Genomic DNA, 24927 nt, shown 5'->3' with positions numbered 1-24927 from the left:
CCTAAGAGCAACTCCAACCGTCTCCATCTCCCTCTCCAAGCTAAAATTTGACAAGTTTGCTGAAAAATCACGATCCGACTAAGTTGCTATCCGGATAGCCATCTCATCCGGCTTGCCAAATACTCTTCCATACTCTCCAAACTTAGCAAGCAGGTTTAGCTTGCCAAATGTGCAAAATGGAGAGTGAAATGGAAAGTCCGTTATAATGCAAAATGGAGAGATTGGAGTGGACGAAGAATATAGATTTTTAGAGAGGAAATTAACTATTGGATTTGAAGAGTAGGAAATAGAACTCAATATGGAGAGAAATTTTTTTCAACTTAGATAGAGAGTAAAAACGGACTACTCAATATGGAGAGAAATTTTTTTCAACTTAGATAGAGAGAGTAAAAATGGATAGACGGTTGAAGTTGCTCTAAGTAGCACAACAAGAAAAACTGCTGTAACCACCATGCAAAAAAAATGAGTACGGGGACACATGACAACGAAACACAGGACCAGCTCATTAGCTCAAAGAGACAAAGCACAGCCGCGCACTAGAACAACTCGTACAGCCGCACATTGCAAAAGTGAGGTTGTGCCATAAACAACTAGAACATGCACGATATGCTGTTATCAAACACAGCTCTTCTTTATCGAAAACTGGCATTTACAACCCCTCATGTTTGGGAAATGAGGAGAGAATCAAGGTATCGCAAAGTTAGTGGGGAAAGTTTACTGTCAAACAGTCAAACAACTCAGACGATGACCACTAAGTCCAGTCACATTAGGAAGGGTAGCCGTCTCCATTATACAATACCGAACGAATATACAAAAAAGGTTTGTTAGTTGGTCTTCCGCAGTTAGTTTGGAGCCCCTTCAATGGTCCTGCATGAGTCAGCACGCCCCAGCCAGAGCGTGTTATCATGGTAACTGATGTAATCAAATGCTCCTGCATGTTATATCAAGCGGGCAAGGAAATTTGTGGCTGCGTGTCAAGTAAAAATGTACAAAGTTTTGGGTTCCAGGAGAGAGAACTGACCAGGTACAAGTACTCTTCCTTTTGGGCTCGTGATGATTTGATACATTTTATGTACTTGAGCTGATTGTTGACTTTGTTAGAGGTTCGCTGACTCACATATAGGGCTGGACTCCAAAGTATGAAAGAAAAAAAAACATATCCTCTTCATCATGATCAATGAAAAAGACTTCGATCATTGTGGTACTACTCCACACAATCGCGCTCGTCCAGGGTTAAGAAGTGATTCCGACATTATCCATCCCTGTGGGGGCAAAGAAAGGCTGTTAGCTACAAGAATTACAATCCTGCGGTTCTTGTCAAGCTTTACTTCTCTAGAAGTTCAGCAAGAGTGCAAGGCAGAGTTTTACCTGTTCTCTTGCTTTCTTCTTGAAAACTCCATAAGATGACATTACAATCTTGCACGACTCCTCAATGTGTGGTATGAAGTCCATGTTCACTGGATTATGCTGGTATGACCGGTTGGAGTTCATGCGCCTTCTTGCATTCAAGTTAGCATGTGAAGCATTGATAAAATGCAGTAACACATGTGCCTGTACACCAGAACATAGTTGAAGAGTATAAGTAGATGCAAACAACCTTAACCAGTGTGATGGTGCCGAAGTAGTGAATACAGTCATTGCTCACATGGAAAGCAGCTTTGAGAATGTCATCCGGCTTTGCTTGGTCCTTGAGCAAAGCATATACCTTGTCCTTTGTTGGGTTATATGTAACAATATACCTCTCATCCTGCAATTAAAACACATGACAACTTTACATACCAATCTTTAATTACACTAAAAGAAGGAAATGAACAACCGAAAAATGTTGGAAAACTTTCCATAGGACAACACACTGAATGGAGCAAACGAGATGGTACCTCAAACAAAGGCTTTATAGCAATAAACGAAGCAGGTTCCTGAAATGCCTCCCCAAATCTTGATCCTGTAAAGAAACAAAATTGATTAACAAAGATTCTGCACTCGACCTGCAGAAAGAAATATATGGTCAGAGTGCAAACCTATTGCAACTGGCTCATGTCGCCAAGGTGGATTAAATACTGTCTCTTGTGAGTTTCCATCTTTCAATGTAGGTACATACCCTGCATCAGAAAATTGAAGACCCAATATCAGACTGCTGCATGACATGTAAAAGGCCAACTAGCAACCAAACACTGCAAGCTTTAATGCATGTAATCAAGCTCTGAATTATAGATTATTTAGACTACGTCTCTCTGGAAGTTATGGTAGTTCCATTATTGTAATTCTATACTGCAATTCAATCACAAGTATTATGCAGATATCCGGCGATCCCTCTAAATATCTATCAATATTATTCCAGTTCCTTCTCACAAATATAGCTGGTGTATTTGGAACAATTTGCCACCTAAGTTAATCATTTCTGAGCAATACAGCAGTACACACTAACTAATTTCTTTTCACAGAACTTCTACAAAAATCTGATTATGAGGATTCAAAAAGATAATGTTGACATACCAGTCTTGATGAAAGAATCCACAGCCACAGTGAATCTTGCCCTATTTAGAGTATTCAATACAACAGATCGCACCTGGTAATAAAAATGACATTAGTTTGGTTACAAGGAACTTTATCAAAAAGATTATTCAAGAGCAACAAACTGAAGGAGTTAAACCGAACCTCGTGATATGAACTGAGGAGATATCCACAAGACAGGAAGGCAAATGAAGTTACCAGTGATGGATTGCTTTTAGAGATTAGAATGCTCAAACCAGTTCCCAACTTCACAAACAAACAACAGCAAAGAAAAGAAACGTTATAAATTGAAAGAAAAAAAAGAAACTGAACAGTTGAGAAACCATAATATAATAATGTGAAAATAATACGATGGCAGCAACAGATGAAAGATGCATGTCTTGTAAATAATAAGCAAAAATAGTTGAAAAATACTGAACATTTACCAGATCAGCTATGTTTCCAACACTTTCTCCTTTAGCAGTGACATCACCAATATTTTCTCCTTTCGCATATGCCTTGTAGATAGGTGTGCGAGTGGAGGTCGAAGTGACAGCAGCAACATTCTGAATGGAGCAAATGTGTCAAACAAAAAGGATATATTTCATCACTACTTTTGCAGGTAAAGGCAAATTGAAATTATTAGTGATGCAAGAACTTGCTGTGACAATTTAATAGGACAAACCTTAACAACATTTGCTATGCAAGCCATTGGTAGGAAAAGTTGTGGAAAAGCTGCAGTAGCTAATTCTATCCCAGCTCCTAACTCCATCAAGAGATCACCAGAAAAGCGGAGCTGTAGTAAATTTTGACTTCAGTTAGTCATTAGCATGGAAGAAAAATTAGGAGTGCAGAAGGGCACACATTGAATCTAAACAAATACCTGCTTCAGGTCATAGTCAAATTTCTTCCCTTGGCGGGCAAAAAGCATCTTCCCAACACGCCCAGCCCCATCCTGTAGCAGCAAAACAATACGTCTATCAGAAAATAGTGCTGATAACTATAGGTTCAGGATAAATGCAGCGAAAATAAATCAATGAACCCATGTATGTAAGAAGGGCATCAGCAATAACAGAAGATATGTTTGAATGGATCTAAAATATTTCAACCAACTATGACCTGTGAGTTCTCTTTTTTCCTTAGCCATTAGCATGCTTTTGTTGTTCTCGTAGGACATGATTTGGATAGATATCGCAGAAAACAAGAAAAGCAACTAAAAACACTCTTTGTAAGTTTTTCCAGGAAAACACTTGCCTTGAGTATCCAGTTGATTGCCACAGCACCAGGCACAGCCCTGCTTTGGGAGACTCCAACAGAGTTTAGAAGGGATCTTGTTGTAAACACACCCATTGCTCCACCAAAGAAGTGCTGAAAAGAGAAAAAAAAGGTACAATAAGTAACACATTCAAAATCAGGCAGATCATCAAAACCAAGTATACTGTAATGAAAATATACCTTCAATGCTCTCCATGACATGTATGGGACATATGAAGGAGTGACACTGTGTGGAAAGCCTTCAGGCACAACATATGACCTTATAAAGGACATTATTTCCTGCAGCAGAAAATTTACATATAATCAATATTGTAGTTCATCATTCTCGACTATGGTTGTTCCTTGTATCCAATACTTCTATAGTTGAAAACAAAGGGAGGCAGTTAACACCAAAAGATCACAATCAGAAGAAAAATGTGTGGCTAAGCAGCATCCAACAAACAACTAGCTTGAATCAGACACCAGCGTCTCCCTAAATTAGATAATCTTGGGTTCGAAAATACTTCACCGAAAATCACATACTGGCCCATGCATGATTAACAACGTGAGGAAACCAAATTCAAAGGCAAACAGCCACTCAATCCAAACCAAATTTACTGAAAGCAGAGAGGGTAAACTAAATTGCTATGAGGCAGCAAACAAAACGACCATTTTTTCCCAAAAATTCAACACCACGGCCTATAATTACAGATCCAATCTGCCACAATAAATTGGGAGTTCCACATTAACCAGACACGAGCGCAATTAGCATGCGCCAAACTCCACTTAAACCATGATTTCACGCATCCCCATCCATATCTCATCAAATCCAACTGCAAATTCACGCATCCTCAAAACCACCACGAGCAAGTCATCCTATCCCCACAACCCGCACAAAGCCACTAAACCACCGGAAAATCCACAGCCTTCTTCCTGCTCGTTGAAGCACACCGTCACCGGTCACCCGCAGAGGCACAGCAATCGGCACAGGAGCCAAATCCAAGACCAGGCCATCGGCACTAATGCCCCAAATCCCCGCGATCCAAGGCGGTAGCAGAAGGGGGCCTCACCTCTACGGGCGGTAGCGGGGACTGGAGCGGGACGGCCTTGAAGGCGGCCCCGACGGAGGCCCTCCCCTTGGCCTTGACCGCGGCGCCGGCGGCGTCGACCACGTAGCTCCACCGCCTCCCGTCGACCTCCTCGAGGCACAGCACCCCGTCCCTGGCGATCTCTGCCGGCACCGCCGCGGGCAACGGGACCCTGGCGGCCGGGGCGGTGGCCTGCGCCGTGGCCTCGGCCTCCCGCACGGCGGCGCGCACGGCGTCCCGCACGGCCGCCGCGGGCAGCGTGACGGTCTGCGCGGCCGCCGCCCCCGCACCCGCCGCCGCCGCCGCCGGCCGCTTCAGCCCCATCACCGGCGCCATGCGGAGGGGGACGTGGGGGGGTGGGGTGGGTGAGATTCAGATGTGGTGAAGGGCGTTGCCGAAAGACAGCGAAGCAGCGCGGCCGCCCGGAGAGATGGAAGACGGTTTTTATATGCGGCTCGCTTCCGAACCGAGGGAGCTACGAGTACTCGGGTGGGCTTCGAGGTGATATTTTTCGCAGCTGACTGGCAAGGTGGGGTCAGCCGAAATGGGCCCATGTGTCGGCGGGATGTGCTGGAACTGGGGTGGCGGACGGACGTGTGGTCGGCTGTTGGTGCCAGCTGGAGAAATGGCCGCGTGCGCTGCAGCGGGCCTCCAGCTTTGACCGGCGGGTGGGGCCAGATGGAGTTTTGGGCCCATGTGTCATAGGGAGTGAGGGGGCTGCGGAGGCTGGCGGGTGGCTGGCGAACGGTTGGGTATTGGAATTGAATGGGGAAAATGAGAAAAAAAGGGTGGAAGGGCTTTATTTGGCTGAGGTTTTTCCATGTTCGGTTCTCAGGGGCGAAATTTCTGCATGTTTTCCTCTGCTGCGTCACCGTAGTTTGCAGCGCCCCCGTATGTGTGGCTGTTAGTTCCAAAGAAGAGCAAATGGGAGAGAGCATTTTGGAGTGAAGCTCGCGATGCTTTGTTCTTTTTTATGATGATTTTTTCTATTATTTTTATAGTTGAGAATAAAACAAGGAATACAGAACGAAACAATAGTGCTCACGAGGCCACCATGCAAAATTATTAAAATTTTTGTAATTTAATTGAAGTCATGTAGGATCATAATATGTTCTCATGTAAGTTTTTAGCGATTGGACAATACGATTATCTATTGTAATAGTAGATTTGATAAGTTGATAGGATGCATTATAGGTAAAATTTAATCAACGCATAATATTGTATTTCATCCCTCGAAAAAAATGATAATACTCTATTCCATCCCTTGCAAGAAAATAATAATACTCTATTCCAGTGTTTATATAGAATCATCTTGTTGAATGCGAAATGGATTCCCACTTGTAAACACACAGCACTGTTTGGATAGCAAGTGCTAAACTTTAGCACAGTGCTACCCTCAAATGTAGTGCTAAAGTTTAGCACTTAAGGCTGTTTGGATAGCGTGCTAAATTTTAGCACATTAGTTTGCAAAAGACAATTATACCCCTCTGCTCTTGTAATCCACTCAAGAAATCCAAGCAAGCTCCAAATCGTCGCCGCGCCGAAGGAGAACAAGGTGGACCAGAAGCCCCATCGCCGCCACCGGCACCACCGCCCCCCGCACCCCATCCGCCGCCTCCACCGCCCCCGCCGCCGAAGAGGCCCCCGACGCCCGACGGAGGAGGCGGCGTGGCCGGCGGAGGCGGCAGGGCCTGGCAGACAGAGGAGGCGAGCTCGGGAGTTGGCGGAGGAGGCCGCCTCCCTTCCCACCACCGCCGCCTCTCTTCCCTCCTGCCACCACCGCCGTAACCTCCATCCCCACCACCACCGCCTCCCTTTCCTCCCGCTACCGCCGCCGCCGCCTCCCTCCCCGCTCCTCCCTCGCGCCCCCTCCAGATCCGTGCGCCGGGCGGAGGAGGCGGGGCCAGGCGGAGGCGGGCGTTGGAGGCAGGGCCAACGGAGGCGGGGCCCAGATGGCGGCGGCGGGGCCTGGCAGAGGCGGCGGCTGTGCTCGGCCGAGGCGGCTGGGCCCGGCGGAGGCGGCGGGGCCAGCGTTGGCGGCGTGGCCGGCGGATGCAGTGAGGGCAGCCGGAGGAGGCACGGCCGGCGGAGGTAGCAGGGGCACCCGGAGGAGGCAGGTGGCGGAGAGGAGAGAGAGAGGAGAGGAGATAGGGGGGCACCAGGGGAAAAAATGGGCTTGGGACCACTTTTAGCACCCATTAGCACCTTTTAGCACCCCTTAGGTGTGCTAAAGAAAATGGGGGTGCTAAACTTTAGCACACCCCTTTTAACACTCCTGTTTGGGAGTCAAGTGCTAAAATGTGCTAAAAAGTGGGGTGCTAAATTTTAGCACCCCTTTCCAAACACCCCCTAAACTTCAAAGTTAGAATTTTGAACTCCAATATTTCACTTTTCTTGTTGCTGGTAAAATCTATCTTTCAACTTGAAAACCAAATTTTAAGTAAAAGTTGGCACTCACTCGACATCATTAATCTTTCACTTTTTTTCAAGCTCCTATGAGTCTAACGATCAGCAATCACTAGGCGTGCTGAGTATTAAAAGGATAAGAGATAAACCTAGCATGTACCAAAGCTCTTCGCGCGATAAAGATTTATTGTTTCACATAATGGATGGACGAGAACTAGTCACGTAACACTACAAGGGAGATGGAAATAAAGTTGTGACCAGCCATGGTATTCACCTGGTGTTTCTGTTGGAGGTATGCCCTAGAGGCAATCATAGAGATGATGATATTCCATTTGTATCCATGATTTATATTGTGTTCATTGAATATTCATTAAAGGCTACTTGAATTGATTTGTAATTATATGAATTGTGTGTGAAACTCTTTACTTGTATGGTTATTCTAAAGTTGTCCCTAGTCGGAGTTCATGTGAGGACACACATGAATATTAGACTAGCACATGTATTAGTTAATGATTATGTTTCACAAGTCATGGACATGGAGATGTTGAACTAATAATGTGGGCACATGTGGAGATATGTGCTAGGACTGACCTAACACGAGAAGTAGTTCTCTCTTTAAACAACATATATGCTTTGTCCTTAGACCTGAGATTGTCGCATGTATTCAAGATGTGGATCGACCTACTTTGGGCTATCAAACGCTACGTCGTAACATGGTAGTTATAAAGGTAGCTTTCGGGTTTGTCAAGAAGCATGCTGTGAGACATGGTCAATCAAGATGGGATTTGCCCCTCTCTGATTGAGAGTGATATCTCTGGGCCCCTCGAGTGATCGGATCCGAAAATGCATGGCCATGCTACGTACGGTTAAGAGTTAACCTACAAAGGGATTCCGAATCACAGGATCGAGAAAGAGCGGTCGGCTTGGAGCTAGACCAAATATCGTGAGGCAAAGGGAATAGCATGTATATAATGTTGTGATGGTTCGTCTGATATGATCTTCGTGTGCGTATAGGAGTTGGCACGTCTTGCTAGAGGCCGCTACCGACTATTGGGCCGAGTAGGAGTACTCGGGCCATGTCTATACGTATCCGAACCCATAGGGTCACACACTTAAGGGGCTGGAAGCCCAATTCGGATGTGATCCGAGTTGGATTAGGTTTAGAAGTACTAATGGGCCTCGGACCCAGAGGCCCGTTAGGAACCTCTATAAATAGAGGGGTGGGGGCGCCCTAGGGTTTACACCTTTTGGCGAAACTCATCTGCCGCGCCTCCCACGCCCTTGCCTGTTGCAACTCACGGATCTAGCAGTCCGGCTTGCGACGCTTCCTCCCTGCACGTGTGGATACCTTGGAGGTGTTGCGCCTGCAGCACTTGGACGAGCCGCCGACGAGCCACGACGAGTCGCCAACGAGCCGCGGCACGAGGGAGATCTTGCTGCACGTGGATGAGTTGCTGAGGAGCTGCTGGACGTCGACGTGATCGACTACATACGACTACGTTGATCAACTTCGCTGCATCGACGCGAATCTACATCTTCCGCACCAGTAGTGCGTCGAGTGGTAATCCCGTGATCCTTATACGACAGTTTTCCTGGTTTACGCGGTAGAAATTTTTGATTTGCGCTAGTGTAACCTACCTCGTATCCCAACAGTTTCTAGTCCTAACCAGTAACGTGCGCATGACTCATGAGGTTAGCAAAATTGGTTAGAGTGCCCATGTAGTGCTTGCGTCTCGATTTAACACTGCCGGGTGCCGGGAAATATGTCTATATACGTACATATTTTATCGATCATTTCGCGTAGTACTGAAAGACCATCTCAAAAACAAAATTATATTTGAAAGCTGTATACCATGTTCATTCCACCTTAGATTGTTATTAGAAACCCCATTATAGATACTCCTACAGACTCGATCTGTTCCAATTCCAACTAGAACAACCAGACCCTCCTTGTTGGGACCAATGACACGAGAAGCGCAAAGCTCACGGCACCACGAAAAATCGGAATTCCCCAGCGATGATAGCTCTCCCCTCTCCCTGTCGTGCAGATTCCGCGCGATCCCTCATGGGTCATGACAGCGAGCAGCAGCCAGCGGCGAGCCGATCCGATGATGGGGCCGGTGGGCGACACGGCCCGCGGTCGCCACCACCGGCGCATGTGCGCGGGTGTCCGGCCGGCAGCAGCCACGAGCCAGGCGCGCCGCGTGAGGCACCCACGCTAGCGCGGCGCTTGATTTTTCCTGGCCTCGGTCGGCCCGGGCCCGCGGGAATCCAACGAATCCCGCCTTTTTTTTCGTGTGGACGCAGATTTTTTCCGGTCGCCATCGGCGCCGGGGGTCCTTGTCCGTGTCGTGCGCGGTGAGTTTTTTTTTAAGCGTGGTCTCGTGCGGTAATCATGTATGGAAATCATGCCGATCGCACGTGAAATCCTCGCGAAATCCCTGTGCCAGTAGCACGAGACGGACGCGCGGCACGTTCTGCGCCGGTCGCGGCCGGTGCCTGGCCGGGTGCGCTGATCCATGGCAGCGAGCGCGGCGAACGTAAGGACATCACGCGAGGGATTAGTTAGCGTCCGTCCCCAAATCTTCGCCGACGGGGAGGATAGGTGGCGCTGTGGCGACGATCACACAGCGGATTATGCGCTTCGGTTTGATGCGGAGCCGCTGCCGTCCACGCTTTCCTCGGTGCACGTCTGGTCACCGGCGCGGCGCGTTCGGCGTGACTTGAATGAGCCTTTGTTTCTTTCCCTTTCCCCCGGCCCTGTGCGTCACCGGCTCACGATCGCTAGCTGATTTCTATAACGACGGCTTGACGAGTGGAGATGCCAAACATTTCTCTTTGCGGCCACGCAGATCGCATCGGACGACGGTGCTTCGGCGAAGGTGAGCGTAGCACGACTAAAATGCTTTACTCCAGTGGAGTGCCATTCTGGGGCACGGGGAAATCAAGTGTTTTTTGTGCTCTAGACTAGATTGTTGACGATCAATATTACTCCTATATTCCTACAATTTGGATAAAGAAAATGGGAAAATAATGTGCATAGTTCATCTATCTAGAACATAATAACAAATCCAAGTTGTGTTTTGGCCTTTTAGAGTCAGTTCCGATCTCCAAAACAGCAACCTTTTGCGAGCAAGGGGATAGTAGCTGGGACAAAGGCAAAGCCTTATATATCTGTGACCACGTCTCTTGATGTCTTTCGTTCATGCACCGAACAAATCGGCCCAATCTTATTCGCCGCCTTGTGTATAACTAAATATTGAGTGGAGTGTGACTCTAGAAAGGGACAGATGAACTCCAATTTTCCATCTAATAAGGGCGAGATCACCATCTCTGCACGTTGCCATCCTAGTATAACTATGTTCCTACCTAATGTTGAAGTATCTTATTGAGTGATGACATGTCTATTTGTATCTTTATACCTCACACCCTTGTCCTCTTTATGATAACAAGGGGACAAATATATGTAGTTTTCTTAAGCCAGTCAGTATGTATCGGCCTGCTCAGCACTCTTGTCGTACAATGAGCGGGGAGGGGGATGTTTGAATTGTCCTCCTATGGCATTTAACTAGATACACCCTCCATCCCAAATTACTATTCGTTTTGACTTTTCTAAATACATCATTTTTACTATGTATCTAGACATAAGCATATATCTAGGGAACGTATCTGGTGCAAGGTGAACCTTGGAAACTTTGAATCAAGGTCACAAGATGCTAATCCAATGGATAGGGTTAGAGATAGGATTATTTTGCACACCTGCCGGCCAGCAATCTAAAATTGGTTTTTTGCGAATCCCCCCTGCCCCTTCCATCCAAACCCCTGCCGTGACCCTCCGCCACCCGTGGCCCTCTGCCGGCCTGGTGAGGGCGCCGCCGCCCCTTCGCTGCTGCCCGTGGCCCCTTCGCCGCCACCACCCCCCTCCGTCCCCACTGCCGCCGCACAGCGCCCACCTCCGCCGCAGCTCTATCGACGGCCGCCACGACCTCGACCTGCCGTCATGCTCCTCGTCCCTGCCCTCGCCGCAGCTAGACCCAGAGGACCCCTCCTCCACCTCTGTTGCCGCCGGCACGCCCTCGCTCTTCGACTTCATTGCCGTCGCCACCAGCGGCTGCACCAACCTCCACCGCTCCCGCATCGTGCCGGCCATGGCGCTTGCGGCCGGGGACCACCCGCCGGCGCCGCCCAAGCGCCCAGCCATCGTGCTGCACGCCTTCCTCTTCCTGCTCGCCTACCTCACCCTTGGCGTCACCTTCTACGCCGCCACGCTAGCCAACTTCACCTCCTCCGCGGGCGGCGGAGGGCCACGGGTAGCGGCGAAGGGGCAGCGACGCCCTCACTAGGCCGGCGGAGGGCCACGGGCGGCGGTGAATCGCTCCTCGGGCGGCGGCGGCATCCCTGGATGGGTCCAAGGGGAGGTTTGGATGGAAGGGGCGGGGGATTTGTAAAAAACTAATTTTGCATTGCTGGCCAGCAGGCGTGCAAAATGTGTGCAAAATAACTCCATCTCTAACCATATCCATTGGATTAACATCTTGTGGTCTTGATTCAGAGTTTCCAAGGTTGCACGGGGTATCTGGTTTGCACCAGATACGTTCCCATATATCTAGGTGTATGTCAAAAAATGTGTATTTGGAAAAGCCAAAACAAATTACTATTTGGGACGGAGGGAGTGCTTGCTGTATATGCTTCTAACTTTAGCAATGGTAAATTCATTGTTGGTAAAAACATGTCTTATCCTTTGGTTTATGACTAAGCCAAATCAAAGGTCGGGCAGACATTTTCTCACCGGGGCTGATACACCTACTTATTTGATATATGCATTGTTAAATTCAACGCTGCCACAAAATCCAGGTGGAGCCCAAATTCCACGAGTCAAAAAAAAAACAGATGGGGGACAAAACAGGGGGCCCAAGGTTGCTTTTAGTGGCCAAAACACCACTATGGAGTATTCTGACCATGTTTTTTTGCTTCCATCTCTTTGAGCATGTGTAAACACCTAAAATTACTATAGTGTTAACTTGAACTTCATTTTAACATTTTGAGTGCTCTACTTATTCTATTCCTTGCAGAGAATGGAGCAATTTGGTTTCCTTTCTTTGTGGAAAATAATGGGTAATAGCTTTGCTTGTACAAGAAGCATCCATCGTGAATAAGATCACATCGGTCAAATTACTCGGGTGTTGATCAAATGCTTCTCAGTGCGGGCGTGTATACCAGTCTGCATCGGCAGGGCATTTTTCTTTATGCGTGAAGCACGTTGATCGTGTCTGTGGTCATAGCCAAGTCAATAAGTCCATGCCTGGATGGCTAATCACCTCATAATTAATCTGTTGCCTATCGTATTGCCTGTTCCCTTTCCCCAACCCGTCTCAACACACATAAACCTCGATTGAAGATTTTAGTGCAGCTTTTTTACGCTAGTTTCTGTAACTGTTATTATACCAGTCTCAATGCACAATTTCATTATACAGGTACCAAGATTGCGAGTTTGGTAATTGTGCCCGATGAGTGTCATGGGAATGAAATTCATCCCACATTTGATGAAACTTTCCCTTCTCTCTCCTCGTACAATTCAGAAAAATACTGATGTGACATGCAATTTAATGCTCATGAAACTCCTATAATACCTTCCATTGAGGCTAGCCTTAGGCTACTCCCATTATCACACACTCCAAAGCTACCACATCACTTTAAACTACCCTAGTGCATAGTATCATGGTTGTTTTTAGGCCATCCTCAATGCTAGTTTCATGGGCAATAATGAGTTGCCATATAGGCAATTGTGGTGACATGACACACTATTTATAAGGTAAGAGAAGAAACTAGTTTTATGAGGATGAAATCATGTGTACACTATTTCCAAGATATTTGTGTCTTGTATGTAGTATTGGAAATAATAAAGGATGAAACAATGCATTGTGTAATTTATTTCATCCATGAATTAAATGCACTCTTGCTTATATGGCATACTTGGAAACATAAACATGAAACATTGCACTGAGAATGGCCTTTGGGCTCCATAAGATAATCGATTGTTGCATATGTTTTGTGACTATGAATTATGGGTCGTTTTTTTGAGCGAGTTGAATTCCATGCACAAAAGATACCATTTTTTTCTCTATCTTCTTTTAAGTCTTAGTCATAAGTCATAATAGCAAAGTTCATGTCTTATATGTATTTAAAGTGCATTCGATGAACTACACTCTCCATCCATAAATGTAGGCATTTATATTTTATCATAAGTCAAACTGCTCTAAGTTTGGCTAAAATTATGAAAAATCAATAATATTTATGATCTTCAAATGAGCTTCGTTAGGTCCATTATGATATATATACTTTCATATTTCACTTCTTTGATGTGGTAGATGTTAATATTCTTTCCAATAAATTTGGTCAAATTTGGGATAGTTTGATTTAGAAAAATCAGAAATGCATATTTGTGGACTAAGGGAGTAATAAATAAAATAGAAAAATAATGACTGTCCAAATGCTCCCAATGTATCTCCTAGCTCTAGCTTCATGAGTTATTGGAGTTGAAGCTCTGTTAAACTGGTCCTCAACTTAAAATGCTATGGTCCGCTAGGTATCACTTTGATGGTTTGATCCTAATAAAATTCTGTAACAATTGTTTTTCCAATTGCAGGAGTTATGTATCAGGGCAATAGCCTTTTTTCATGATTAATCTTGCATTGAAATTTCATATATTTATCAAAAAATCATATGTCCTAATAGAAAAGGTATTTTAATGTTTTTCCATGTCCCATGGTCCATGAAAGTGCTTTTACAATTACATGTTCCACTAGGTTTGTATTGCAAGGAATCACTAACTAGGAGAACTGATCAAGCATAATTGTTTTGCTTTTATGCAATAGGTCTTTAATGAGTCTAAACTTTAGATGATACTCCCATCCCATGAAGTGCAAGCTAATGTAAAAACGTGAAACAAATATAGGAGTCAATTTCTGATTTGCCATTTTTAAAGAAATCCATGTGTCACCAAAAGTGCCATTTAATCTTATTAAATACGGTGCCACGTAGACAAAATGATGAATGACAACATATTTATAAGGAGAGAAAAGAAATGTGTTTCATCTGAATGAAAAACTTAGTGCATATTGCTTCCAGGACTATGAAACATGTTAAAATTGGCATTGGAGGGTTTCATTTCATCCGATTTCATCTAATGTCGTGCATAGCAATTAAATGCGATGACTCCTATGAAACCGCGAAGTACAACTATACATTAGAGCTGTTGTTTCATTCATCAACTTAAATTTCTTTAGATAACATATTACTCCAGGAAATCGTGAAAAATAAAACCCATACTGGGAATACCCTAGACATGCCTTACTTTTGCTTTCTGGATATAAATGTGAGCACAAGTTTATTGCTGTAGTTTTTGAAAAAAATGGAATTGATCTATTATTTCCGTGCTCTATGTGTACACCCAAAAGAGTAGAGATGGAAAAAAAATAAAAACATTGGGACTATAGGTGGTTGTGGCATATCACATCAGTGTCAAATAATATAGCACAATATGAACACATATTTGTTTTGTTTTCCAATATAAATAGGGATAATGGGTAAGGCAGCAATGTTACCACACAATCTGTGCAACTTGGGATTAGGAAATGTTAGTCCTGCGGTGAGTCGGTGACAAACGTCTTGCCATAGAGGATGAAATTTCAATACTTGTTATTGCCAGTGCCTCTCATACAGAACCCTATAATATGACAAAATTAAAGGGCCGAATTTTCAGGCACCGCCCAATATTCATACAAGTCATTATCATGGAAAATGAACCACATTCCTTGCCTGCTATTTTTACATTTTTTCCCCCAGGCTCCACTATTTGGGGGCCATTTAAGAGCCGGGCATTGTTGGTTCAGAGCTACCCCCACCCCCCAAGCAGGTGAGCAGGGGCCGCTAGGGATGATGCTGTGGATGATGCTGTGCTGACCTGGCAGAGGATGAGATGGGGCCCACGCCACTGACCAATGCTGTGCTAGTGTGCAATTCCTTGCCCTCAAGTTTTGGATTTCTCAGGATAAGCAGCTGCCATGAGTTGGACAAAAAAAAGTTTTACAGAATGTTTCGAGAAGGCATTTTCTTGTCAACGTAATTGAAGTTCAGATGGAGGTTACGGACTAATTAAAACGATTAGGTAGCTGCTGCCTGCTGGTGAAGAAGTAGAACAGCACGGTACTTCACTTAGAATTTCAAGGGCATCAAAACGTTAAATGTGAATGGTGAAACTACGCATGTGAACATACATAGCAATGCGTGGTATGGTACAATTATATCCATATGTTGGAGAAGGATTCCACGAGAGTAGACTGCCGGACTGTTGGAGACTGAATAATTCTGTATTTGCCTGATCTCCGTATGCTGTCATTTCCAGAGTTCGTCCATTGTCAAATGTAAGCAAGGCAATGAGCTATAAAATGCCAATGTGTCTAAGTTTTTCTGTTTTACTCTATTTTTATAAGATCTTAAATTCAACACACAGTTAAGAAATATTTCTTAAACGAAATAGTACTAGTAAACATGACGTTTCACTTTCACCACAACGAAATTTTGTAAAATAGAAACAAGAGGAAAAAAAGGAGAGCACTCGTGTGTGTATTAGCAAACGAAGACCGGCCTGGCCTGGTAGCTTTGTGCTAGATCCACTCGAAGCCCAGTTCGGCCCATCCTGGATTACTTGAGCCCAAGGAAAAACCCAGCTCCAATGTCTCTGGGCCAGGCCGTGCGAACACGCATTTTTTTTAAAGAAACCAGCGCGAATCTCCGCGCAGGGTCAAGCGTCCATAACGAACGCTGCCCGCGCTGGTTTCCCACTTTCCCTGCGGGGCTGTCAGCCAGTCACGAAGCGTGCGTGCTTCGAGAAAGCATCTCTGAGCCGTGCGGGAGGCATGGGCGGCGGCGGGCGGAGGGGGCCGCGGTGGGGCCTGCCGCCGGCGAGGTCGAAGGTGCTGGGGAAGCTGGGCCCATCCTTCGGCGCCGGCGCCGGCTGCGGCGTCGGTGTCGGCGTCGGACTCATCGGCGGTAGTACCCCTCCCTTAAGCCCTAGACCCGCTCTTGCGGCTATCGAAGCGTCCAGAATTTGTCTACTTGTAGCTGTTGGTTACTGGAATAGCTTCATCTGGAACACATGCCACTCCACTCTTTGTGGCTTAGGCTGATCGATTAATGAGTGATTAATTACCGACCTGACTGCAGAGGTCTGGCATTGGGGTTGGCTCATCATTTTTCTGAACTTCGTATGGCTGCAACAGTAATACATTTATGAAATACAAATGGCACCAATGCCAGGACAGATGGTAATTTCAATGATTGTTGGTTGGTCTTTCTAGTATAAAATAAGAAAATAAAAGGCTAAAAGGCTGACATATTCTGCAAATAATAGTTGTGAATTACATGGATTTTTTGTGAAGTGTTGGATTTCTCAGCTCAATCAGTAACGCGAACAGGATTTATCTTCACTTTCTGTTTAGATTCAGGACATTGGTTATATGTAACGTTGCCCTTTCTTAACAGTTGTGGATGCATTACAGGATGTATTGGTTGCTTCATGAACTAATAATTATGTTAAACTTTGAACTTCCAGTTGACTCCTATTCATTGTGCTACCAATGTGACTCATGGTGCAGGAGTCGGGCCTGGGTTCCCTGGATTGCACTTAGGATTTGGAGTTGGCGTGGGTTGTGGCATAGGGATTGGATTCGGGTACGGTTTTGGAACAGGAGTTGCTTATGATGAAAATGGGAAATATTCAAACATTGTCAGATCAAATCAGAAATCTAAGGGCCTCCCATCAGAGTAAGATTTAACTTAGTGCCACATACCTGTTGCAAGATGGTATCATCTCATTCCTTTTGCAATGCCTGTAGTTATATTCGTAAAATCATGTGCTCTTCTGCTGATTATATAAAATTTTCTGTAATTATCCAAAATTGCAATTAGTTTTGTTTCTTATATGATTGCCATCAGCACCAACAGCATAGAGGAATTAACTATTTCCACACCTTGGGTTTGCTTTGCATAGGCCTATCTCAGAATTATTCGTATCTCCTTAAAAGGTAACTGTTTACATACCCAAAACAGTAGTGTCTAGGAACCGTGCAAGCAATTTGTGCAACCGCACCTTATGTGCTCAGCAGACTTAATAGGACTCACAAGTCACTCCCACAGATCCTGTTTTTTGGTTGAGAGATGCTGTAGGCTTTCAAGCCCAAAAATAAGCTATCCTTTTGGCCCTGGTTAGCTTGTCTTGTTGATAACTACTTGGGCAAACAGGCCTATAGTTTCTTCAAATGTTCCCTAACAAACATTATCATGAGTAGTCGCAGATATTGTACGAAGATTGATCACTGGTACTCTGTATCAGAGTTCTTCCCAGTTGAATCCAGGTCTTGCATATAAGCTGCCTGAAGTGACTTTGGGGCCCAAGAGCTTTGACATTCACATAAAAAAGAGAGATTGGTATGGTACCCGGCGCAGGAATAGGACTGAAACCATGGTGGGAGGTTAAACAGCCTCCACCACCAGGTCAATGGGCAATAGCCTGTTTTCCAACCCAATTTTACTTCCACAAATGTTTGGTTTCTGTGATCCAGATATCTTTCTGTCATTACAAAGCAGAATTACTTAATAGGGTCATGTGACATTTTTCAGAGATCAGATCGATGTATTGCTTGACGAGCTGATCGAGAACACAAAGAAATTAATCAAAGCAACTTCAAAGGAAATTGATAAATGGAGGCGAGCTTAATGCAATAGGCACCAGGATCTGCTGATACTTAGATGCTCAGGACATTGCTGTAGGCACATAACCTAGCTGCAACTCGATATGTCTTATGTGAATTCTCTACAGAAGTCTGTATCTCGTGAGAAATGCTGTACATATTTTACACTTGTAGCAAATGCCTGGTTTGCTCAGCATCTGGTTGGATGCAATTGAATGTGATCGCATTGGTCGACCATTAGATACTAAACACTATCCTGGATCGTTGTTTCAGATCCTTGTGTTGTTTAGCATGCCCATGGCCATTCTATAATTGTGTAACTGTCGAGCTGAATTGGTCGTCTGAGTCTATACTCTGTAGCTTACTCCAGTCCTAGCTATTGCAAAGTGTAACCTTAATCTTTATGCATTCTTGTCCAACAAGACTCAATGATTATTATTCAACGTAATTCTGGGTCAAGTGAAGTGGGAGTTCATTAAGTTTTCTGTCAAATCTCTCCCACTTTCTTTCGTATCGAAAAGATTGGTCATGATAAACTCAATTCGGCAGTCAGTTCCTTAACAGACAAGTTATGTAGCTTGCCGATTAATAATAGAAGCTCCATTGGAGAGTGTACTATTTTGCTGTTGCTGCTGCTGAGTGCTGTGTAGACTGCAGTAGAATAGAACCTGAACTAAGTAATTGAAATATATTTGTACATATTTTGTGTATCGACAAATACATCGGAAACATATACATTTCGACAATTGGCCAAAGTTGATAACCTAAAGGCGGAACATATATAGGAATTTGCAGGAAACAATGTAATTCCTTTGCAGTGAAGTCTCTACTCTCAGTTCTCATTTCTCACATCCTAAATGGGGCCATAGATGCAAGAGAAAAGGCCATAGATACTTGGCTCATAAGAACACCGACGAATGCATATCGTGCTTGACAAAGCTGAAGCACTACAAAATGTACAGGCAGAACGATTGGGAGCATCGTTCCTTCCAGATCTAACCAAACATCGGTCGTGATGCAATGGCACCCATGATGACCTCGCGACGATCTGATCATGGATTCGTAGAGCACGGACCATGATGGCCGCACATCCCAGGCCACTCTGGGAGTTCATGGGACATGCCAATATAAGGCATGTACTATGAAATGATGGGCGACCTCGCAGCATAACCGCAACAAGTACCATGATTACCACGCAAAGAGACAGGTTTATTGCAAGGCAAGGCAGTGATCTCCATTGGAAGAAGCATGCACATTGTTTTCGTTTGGTCGCTTCGTCTAATCTGATGCCGTAAACATGATGTCAGCTTGCATCAAGCTGTGTAAGCAAACAAGCTGTGTAAGCAAACAGGAGAGGTATTAACAACACTAATACGCATTGCATTGCATAGGTACTGCCAGGAAATAATTGGGATTTAGAACCTATTTAGTTTGTGCCATTTTGCATCACCAATGCGCCGTGAAATTGGGGTCGACCATGAACTGTAATAGATTTGATGATTTGGGACTTAGAGGAACATCTTGCCAAAAATATTTTTTTGGCAGAAATGCACGCCATATCTGTTCTCTTTGAAACCAAATGCCATGTCCCGTTATAATTTATAAATAGTACTAAAAATCTTGCAAATGATAACTTTGTTTACCGCTCTCTTCTCAAAAGCAAGAACGTTGAATGAAAAAAAAGAGAGCAAAAGCTAAGATGGAACTCAACAATTTCACAAAGCAATTCTGTAGACAAATAATTCAGAACCCTCAAGGATCAGAAAAAGGTTCGTGTTCTCTGAATTCTGTCAATCATTTGTACAAGTAGCCACAACAGAGAAAGACAGAATTGTTGGACTAAATCTTTGGTAAGGAGAGAATGAAAGAATACTCCAGTACAAAATCTTACTGAGAACACAGTTGTCCGCAAGAACATAAACTATTTTTAACAAATTGGAACTATTTCTTGTACATTCAAAACCCTGATTATTGTCATTTGTCAACACTACAATCCCAAAACCTAGAACCACCCAACCAATAATGTTAATATTTCAAAGTCAGATACACAAAGAATAAGACCAAACAGCAAACCCTTGAATAGACAAATATTTTGCACATCGATTGTCCATTCCAAGGATGTCCACAGTAAAGCTCATGTCATGACAGGCCTGGAGCCAGCCGTGCTGATCCCTCATATGCAATCATTTCCGACAGTGGAGCATATTCGCAATCTGATATACATATCTTGATCACCTCAAGCTCTGCATTTCAGACTATGATCACCGCCCTGTCTTTGCGCGCTTCATCCCGGTAGAATTGAAGGGGGATACACTGGGACTAAGATGGGAGCTTGGGCTTTCCTCCCTTAGAGTGCCATTAAGTATAGCCAATTCCCTCAGCTGTTGCTTCTTGTAGTAGTCCATGGACTCATCCTGAGGATGACAACAGTTAATGAGATGAGTAATACCAGTGAGAAAGCAAGATAAATATTGGAAGCAAGTAAGAGTACATACAACTGGTTTGAGAAGATCCTCCAATATGGCCACAGCTTGGTTTAGTCGGGCATCGACACTATCTGCTGGGAACTCAGCTTCCACAAGCACATGCAGTGGATCATTTAAGTGCTCATAGCCAGGCTTGTCTCTCAGCTTGTCTTCCTGTTTAAGACAGGATTTTATTTTTTAGAATCTCTCCACTGTTGTTTTACAGTCAAGAGTTGGCAAACACAACTACACAAGTGCAATAACTGTTCCATAACAAAAGATTTCTTATTCACATGTTTTATTTAGGGAAAAGGGTTGGGTACAACATTGCAAGTCAGACACAAAATTAAAATTTGACAAAACGAATTCAGAACAGCATTTAAGTCTGAAAGCTTAGCCGTAGTATAAACCTGTGAGATGATGACAATTAAACAGAACCTTTCAAAGATGCAAAAAAAAAATATATATTGCCTTAAAGTTGATATCTCTACCTACAGGAATAGCATTTTTGGACAATAAAAGAAAACTCAAAGCGTCACTATAATTATCTCAGTATCCACTATCCAGGGAACAACATGAACATACATGGAATAAAATCAAAGAAACAAAACATTTCAGATCCATTAGTGCATCAAATTCAGAAATCAGGGTAGAAAAATCCAAGGACATTTTTTATGCTTTGGGCGATGGGCAATTGGGCACTTTTTCCTTGCTAATATAGCACAAAGTTCAAAATTATACATCTGGACAAGTCCTTGATTGCAGTAATTGATACTAGGAAATATCAAAAGTACTTTAACATCATAACTGGTTTAATTCTTCAACAGTTGCCAGCATTTTACTTCAGAAAACATAAATGACGCCTTATGTCAAATATAGGTTGGTTCATGTCAATCACAACCATCCTTAATTTTATTCTCCTATATGATACAACTAATGCAATTGTTTAGCTAATGGTTGATAAGTACTGCAGCGAAATAGAAGTGGCCCTAAAAGGTTCCAATCCTTTTAGTAAGTAATAGGCAACTACAACATGCTGATTCTAATCTTTGTTTAATTACCTTAACAGAATCTTTCACTGAACCCCGTCCACGAATATATACTCTACATTGGGTCGTAGCTTCAACTCTTTTGAGCGAGTTTCCTCGTGGCCCCAATAAACGGCCAACAAAGTTGTACTAATCATTATAAAAGGTTATGAATAATTTGGATTTGGCATAGCATGTAAAAAGAGAAGTTAAACATAAAAGACGAATACTAGAGCTAATAGTAAGTTGCACATACATTGGGATACTTGTCAACTGGAACATCGATCCTGACAACCTTTTTCACAACAGGGCTGCCAACAACTCCCGGAGTACCATTCCATACCATGGATGGGGATTGGAGTACTCCTAAATGCTGAAAAAAGAAAGACATTTCAATTTAAGCAAATGACAATACAAAAAAGGTTGATAACTGGTATGCTAAGAATTCTCTGAGCACTATGTGGGTGCATAGTAATATGAAATGGAGCTAAGACAGATAGGGCTTGTAGAAAAGCAATAAAGAAATGATTTTATGAATGTGAACAACCTCTGTTTGCATTCCCGACCATCCATCTAGATCCATGGCTTGACCATTCATAGATTGGCCAGCTAATCTTAAGGGACTACCATGATCAATTCTCTCAGGTTCAATAAAATTTTGGTTAGGTGGCAACGAAGATGCCCGCAAAATTTCTGCATTGAAGAAAACAAGCTGGTATGAGATTATACATGCCATCCGAAACATTCTGTATAATAGATGATGTTAGTTTCATTTATTCCACTTTGGATCAAGGAGAGACCATTCAGGCAGGATATTCGAAATAGTCTAAAGCTGCAAACTGAAACTACACCAAGAAGCTCGAATACAGGGGAAAAAATTGAAGATCTGCTATAATAAAAAAATAACAGTAAAATAGATATACAGAGATACTTAAGTACAATGATGTTTGTTTCAGATTAAGAATAAGTGAGCCTGTTAAATGATATGATTGAAGAATTGTACAATTAACAGTTTGTAGTTTTTTTTCAGTGAAATTGACTCTGGGATTTGAAACAAGCAATTCTGTCGACACATTCGTACATTTTTATAAATGGTATGCATTAGGGGTTTGTAAGTAATTTACAGCAGCCAATTAAAACCATAAATTTTTAGGACAAACAGGTGATGTACACCCTTGGTGTGCATTAAATCGGTAAAAAAATTAGAACAACTGAGTTGTAAACACGACCTAACGAAATCTTTAGAAGCAACTTGTTGAAAACGATGGACATGGTCGTACAGAAAGTGTAGCAGATTATCAGATGGAAGGAATAGCTAAAAATAGCAATAGAAGAACCAAAACCGAAAAGGCAAAGAAATAAACCTTGATTTAGAAGCCTGGTACAAAATGGAAGAACTTGCACGAACGGCGCTAATTTCTGCCTCTCAGCAAGTAATTCAGCAAGGTATCTGCCAAGCAAACAATTTCATTAGTCCAATCAATTATAGCTGTCACAGAAACTTGCAGGATACAAAAGAAACTGAAGTAACCATTCCATGTTTTGGAAACAGAAAGATTGTGAAACAGGAGTACCAAATGGTCTGCACAACAAGCTGCAAAACAATAACGATTAACGATCGAGCTTAAAAACTAAATACTGCTGATGAACTGGATATCCAGCATCGCCCAATCGATGACACAATGCTGACTTATTCCTAGTAGCCGTCAACAGTCAACAACACTGGCACCAATCCATCATTAGCAAATAGCAAGCGATCCCCCAACCTGGCAGATCGCTATATAGCAGCAGGGCCGCATTGATCGGCTCCAAACTCATGCCAAGATGGTGATGATCAAGAACGCGTAAATCTCGCACAAGAGTGACCAAATCTCACATTCGAAATGTTTCAGGAGCAGGATCGGCGAGAACACAGATATCAAAACGTGTCAGAGATGTCACATGGAACACAGAAACAGGTAGCAGGAGTCACATACCTCTCCCTATCAGAGGAAGAAGACCACATGGGGTTGTGGCGATGAGGGGAAGAATGGACACCGGATGGTGAGTGCTGGAAGAAAGGGGGCGGTGGGATCCTCTCATCCATGGCTTCCAACAGCAGGAAAACAAGAATTCAGAGAAAAACTCTACAAGATTGAAACTTCAGGCGAGGAACTGGGGTAAGGAACAAAAAAGAGCAGAGGGAGTCAAGAAGCCGACTAAAAAAAAATCAAGAAACCAAGAGAGAGGATACAGCTAGGGAGCTATCAGAGCAAATGAATGGGGGCTGAAGAAGGCCTTGTCTATATGGAATCCAAGGAAATCTAAAGGGACAGAAAGGTGCCAAGAACCAAGGAGCAAGTATTGGGATGGGTGGGATTATATATGCATATGTGCATAAAAAATGAAAAGGGAAGGTAATAGCTGGGCTTGTATCAATCAATGATCAGAGCCCAGGCTGTGCAGGGGTTGGCAGCGCCTCCTTTGTGGCCGCCTGCTGCTGCTCTTGCTCGCTCGCTCTTCCTCTCCTCCGTAGAAACAACAGCAAGCCACCCTGTGGGAGGGAGGAGGGGGTGGGTGGAAGCCGGGGGGGCGCAGGAAGAGACAAACCAGGAGGAGCCGGCCTTGGATGCCCTCTCGCTCGCTGACGTGTGAATGTATCTCACCGGTTGGTCCAGCTCAGATGATTGTGCCCCTCGCCTGCTTCTAGAGATCGTTACTCGTTTTTTTCACCTTTTTCTTTTTTTTATTTTTTTTATGAATTTGCAAAAGAAAAATAGCTGGAGCTGTGTTATCAACATGTTTGGTTCTTTAGCACCTCTTAAAATTCCTGTTACATCGAATGTTTAGATACTAATTAGAAATATTAAATATAGACTAATTATAAAATTAATTGCATAGATGGAGACTAATTTACGAGACGAATCTATTAAGCCTAATTAGTTCATGATTTGACAACATGGTGCTACAGTAACATGTGCTAATGGTGGATTAATTAGGCTTAATAGATTCGTCTCGTGAATTAGCCTCCATCTATGTAATTAGTTTTATAATTAGTATTCGCTGTGACATAAATTTTAATCCGGACTAAAGAACCAAACACCTCCCATTTACACAAAAGTGGTTGGAGATAACGAAAACTTCCATCTTCCAAGCTCCTTTGCCTATGCATAAAAAAGGGCTTAAAGAAGGAAGTAAACCTCAGCTACGGGAAAAATGGTACAAGGAAATTTCTCTTACTGTATCGAGAAAAGTATTACATTTCATCGTTGGCTAAAGGTCAAGAAAACTTCTCGAAATCGCACCTGTCTCTGATGACCTAAATCCGGTGAAGTTTCCCGGGGCTGATTGGGTCACGTCGCCCTTTTTCCGACATCCGATCTCGAGCAAACCGATCAGATATACCATGACTACAGAATCCAGTGCCTTCGATACGGCTCGAATTTCGAAAAATTGTAATATGAAT

General features: G+C 43.8%; 3 protein-coding genes across 8 annotated transcripts; 1 reads left to right on the top strand and 2 right to left on the bottom strand.

The window, feature by feature from the left end:
- Positions 1–598: 598 nt before the first annotated feature.
- Positions 599–5222, bottom strand: LOC117850162 (protein root UVB sensitive 6). 3 transcript variants are annotated; one of them, XR_004639196.2, is made up of 14 exons: positions 4815–5222; positions 3946–4044; positions 3745–3858; positions 3374–3445; positions 3176–3286; positions 2937–3056; positions 2656–2757; positions 2494–2566; positions 2019–2099; positions 1878–1942; positions 1646–1747; positions 1369–1551; positions 1022–1262; positions 599–931 (listed from the first exon to the last, which is right to left on the bottom strand). XR_004639196.2 is itself a non-coding variant. In XM_034731964.2 (13 exons), the coding sequence occupies exons 1-13, from the start codon at positions 5166–5168 to the stop codon at positions 1194–1196; spliced, it is 1545 nt and encodes a 514-aa protein (XP_034587855.1). In that variant the 5' UTR covers positions 5169–5222; the 3' UTR covers positions 599–1193. The 3 variants fall into 3 exon arrangements, 1 of the variants encoding a protein (XP_034587855.1); XR_004639197.2 differs by having other exon boundaries at positions 599–867; XM_034731964.2 differs by having other exon boundaries at positions 599–1262.
- A 10874-nt stretch (positions 5223–16096) lies between these two features.
- Positions 16097–18411, top strand: LOC117847295 (uncharacterized). 3 transcript variants are annotated; one of them, XR_004638584.2, is made up of 3 exons: positions 16097–16289; positions 16895–17792; positions 17919–18411. XR_004638584.2 is itself a non-coding variant. In XM_034728477.2 (3 exons), the coding sequence occupies exons 1-3, from the start codon at positions 16157–16159 to the stop codon at positions 18013–18015; spliced, it is 306 nt and encodes a 101-aa protein (XP_034584368.1). In that variant the 5' UTR covers positions 16097–16156; the 3' UTR covers positions 18016–18411. The 3 variants fall into 3 exon arrangements, 2 of the variants coding, with proteins under 2 accessions (XP_034584368.1, XP_034584366.1); XM_034728477.2 differs by having other exon boundaries at positions 16895–16970; XM_034728475.2 differs by having other exon boundaries at positions 16895–17063.
- Positions 18412–19891: 1480 nt separating this feature from the next.
- Positions 19892–24052, bottom strand: LOC117850080 (KH domain-containing protein At1g09660/At1g09670). Of its 2 annotated transcripts, XM_034731866.2 has the most exons (7): positions 23459–24052; positions 22847–22932; positions 22030–22175; positions 21739–21855; positions 21516–21632; positions 20485–20628; positions 19892–20403 (listed from the first exon to the last, which is right to left on the bottom strand). In XM_034731866.2, exons 1-7 carry the CDS (start codon positions 23566–23568, stop codon positions 20251–20253), a joined length of 873 nt encoding a protein of 290 aa, XP_034587757.1. In that variant the 5' UTR covers positions 23569–24052; the 3' UTR covers positions 19892–20250. The 2 variants fall into 2 exon arrangements, with proteins under 2 accessions (XP_034587757.1, XP_034587758.1); XM_034731867.2 differs by lacking the exon at positions 21516–21632.
- Positions 24053–24927: the final 875 nt, after the last annotated feature.

Source organism: Setaria viridis, chromosome 3 (genome assembly GCF_005286985.2).
Source record: "Setaria viridis chromosome 3, Setaria_viridis_v4.0, whole genome shotgun sequence".
In the NCBI taxonomy this organism is placed as follows: Eukaryota; Viridiplantae; Streptophyta; class Magnoliopsida; order Poales; family Poaceae; genus Setaria; species Setaria viridis.
Note: the sequence above shows the minus strand (reverse complement) of the source record. Positions and strands in the feature narration are given on the sequence as shown.

Coding starts and splice junctions, on each gene's coding strand:
- LOC117850162 (XM_034731964.2), bottom strand. CDS start 5,168: ATGGCGCCGGTGATGGGGCTGAAGCGGCCGGCGGCGGCGGCGGCGGGT. Junction 3,057..3,175: donor GCATAGCAAATGTTGTTAAG/GTTTGTCCTATT, acceptor TGCTCCATTCAG/AATGTTGCTGCTGTCACTTC. Junction 2,758..2,936: donor TTGGAAACATAGCTGATCTG/GTAAATGTTCAG, acceptor TTGTTTGTGAAG/TTGGGAACTGGTTTGAGCAT.
- LOC117847295 (XM_034728475.2), top strand. CDS start 16,157: ATGGGCGGCGGCGGGCGGAGGGGGCCGCGGTGGGGCCTGCCGCCGGCG. Junction 16,290..16,894: donor CGGCGTCGGACTCATCGGCG/GTAGTACCCCTC, acceptor CTCATGGTGCAG/GAGTCGGGCCTGGGTTCCCT. Junction 17,064..17,918: donor TCTAAGGGCCTCCCATCAGA/GTAAGATTTAAC, acceptor GACATTTTTCAG/AGATCAGATCGATGTATTGC.
- LOC117850080 (XM_034731866.2), bottom strand. CDS start 23,568: ATGGATGAGAGGATCCCACCGCCCCCTTTCTTCCAGCACTCACCATCC. Junction 22,933..23,458: donor TCTTCCTCTGATAGGGAGAG/GTATGTGACTCC, acceptor TTTGCTTGGCAG/ATACCTTGCTGAATTACTTG. Junction 22,176..22,846: donor TACCAGGCTTCTAAATCAAG/GTTTATTTCTTT, acceptor TCTTCAATGCAG/AAATTTTGCGGGCATCTTCG.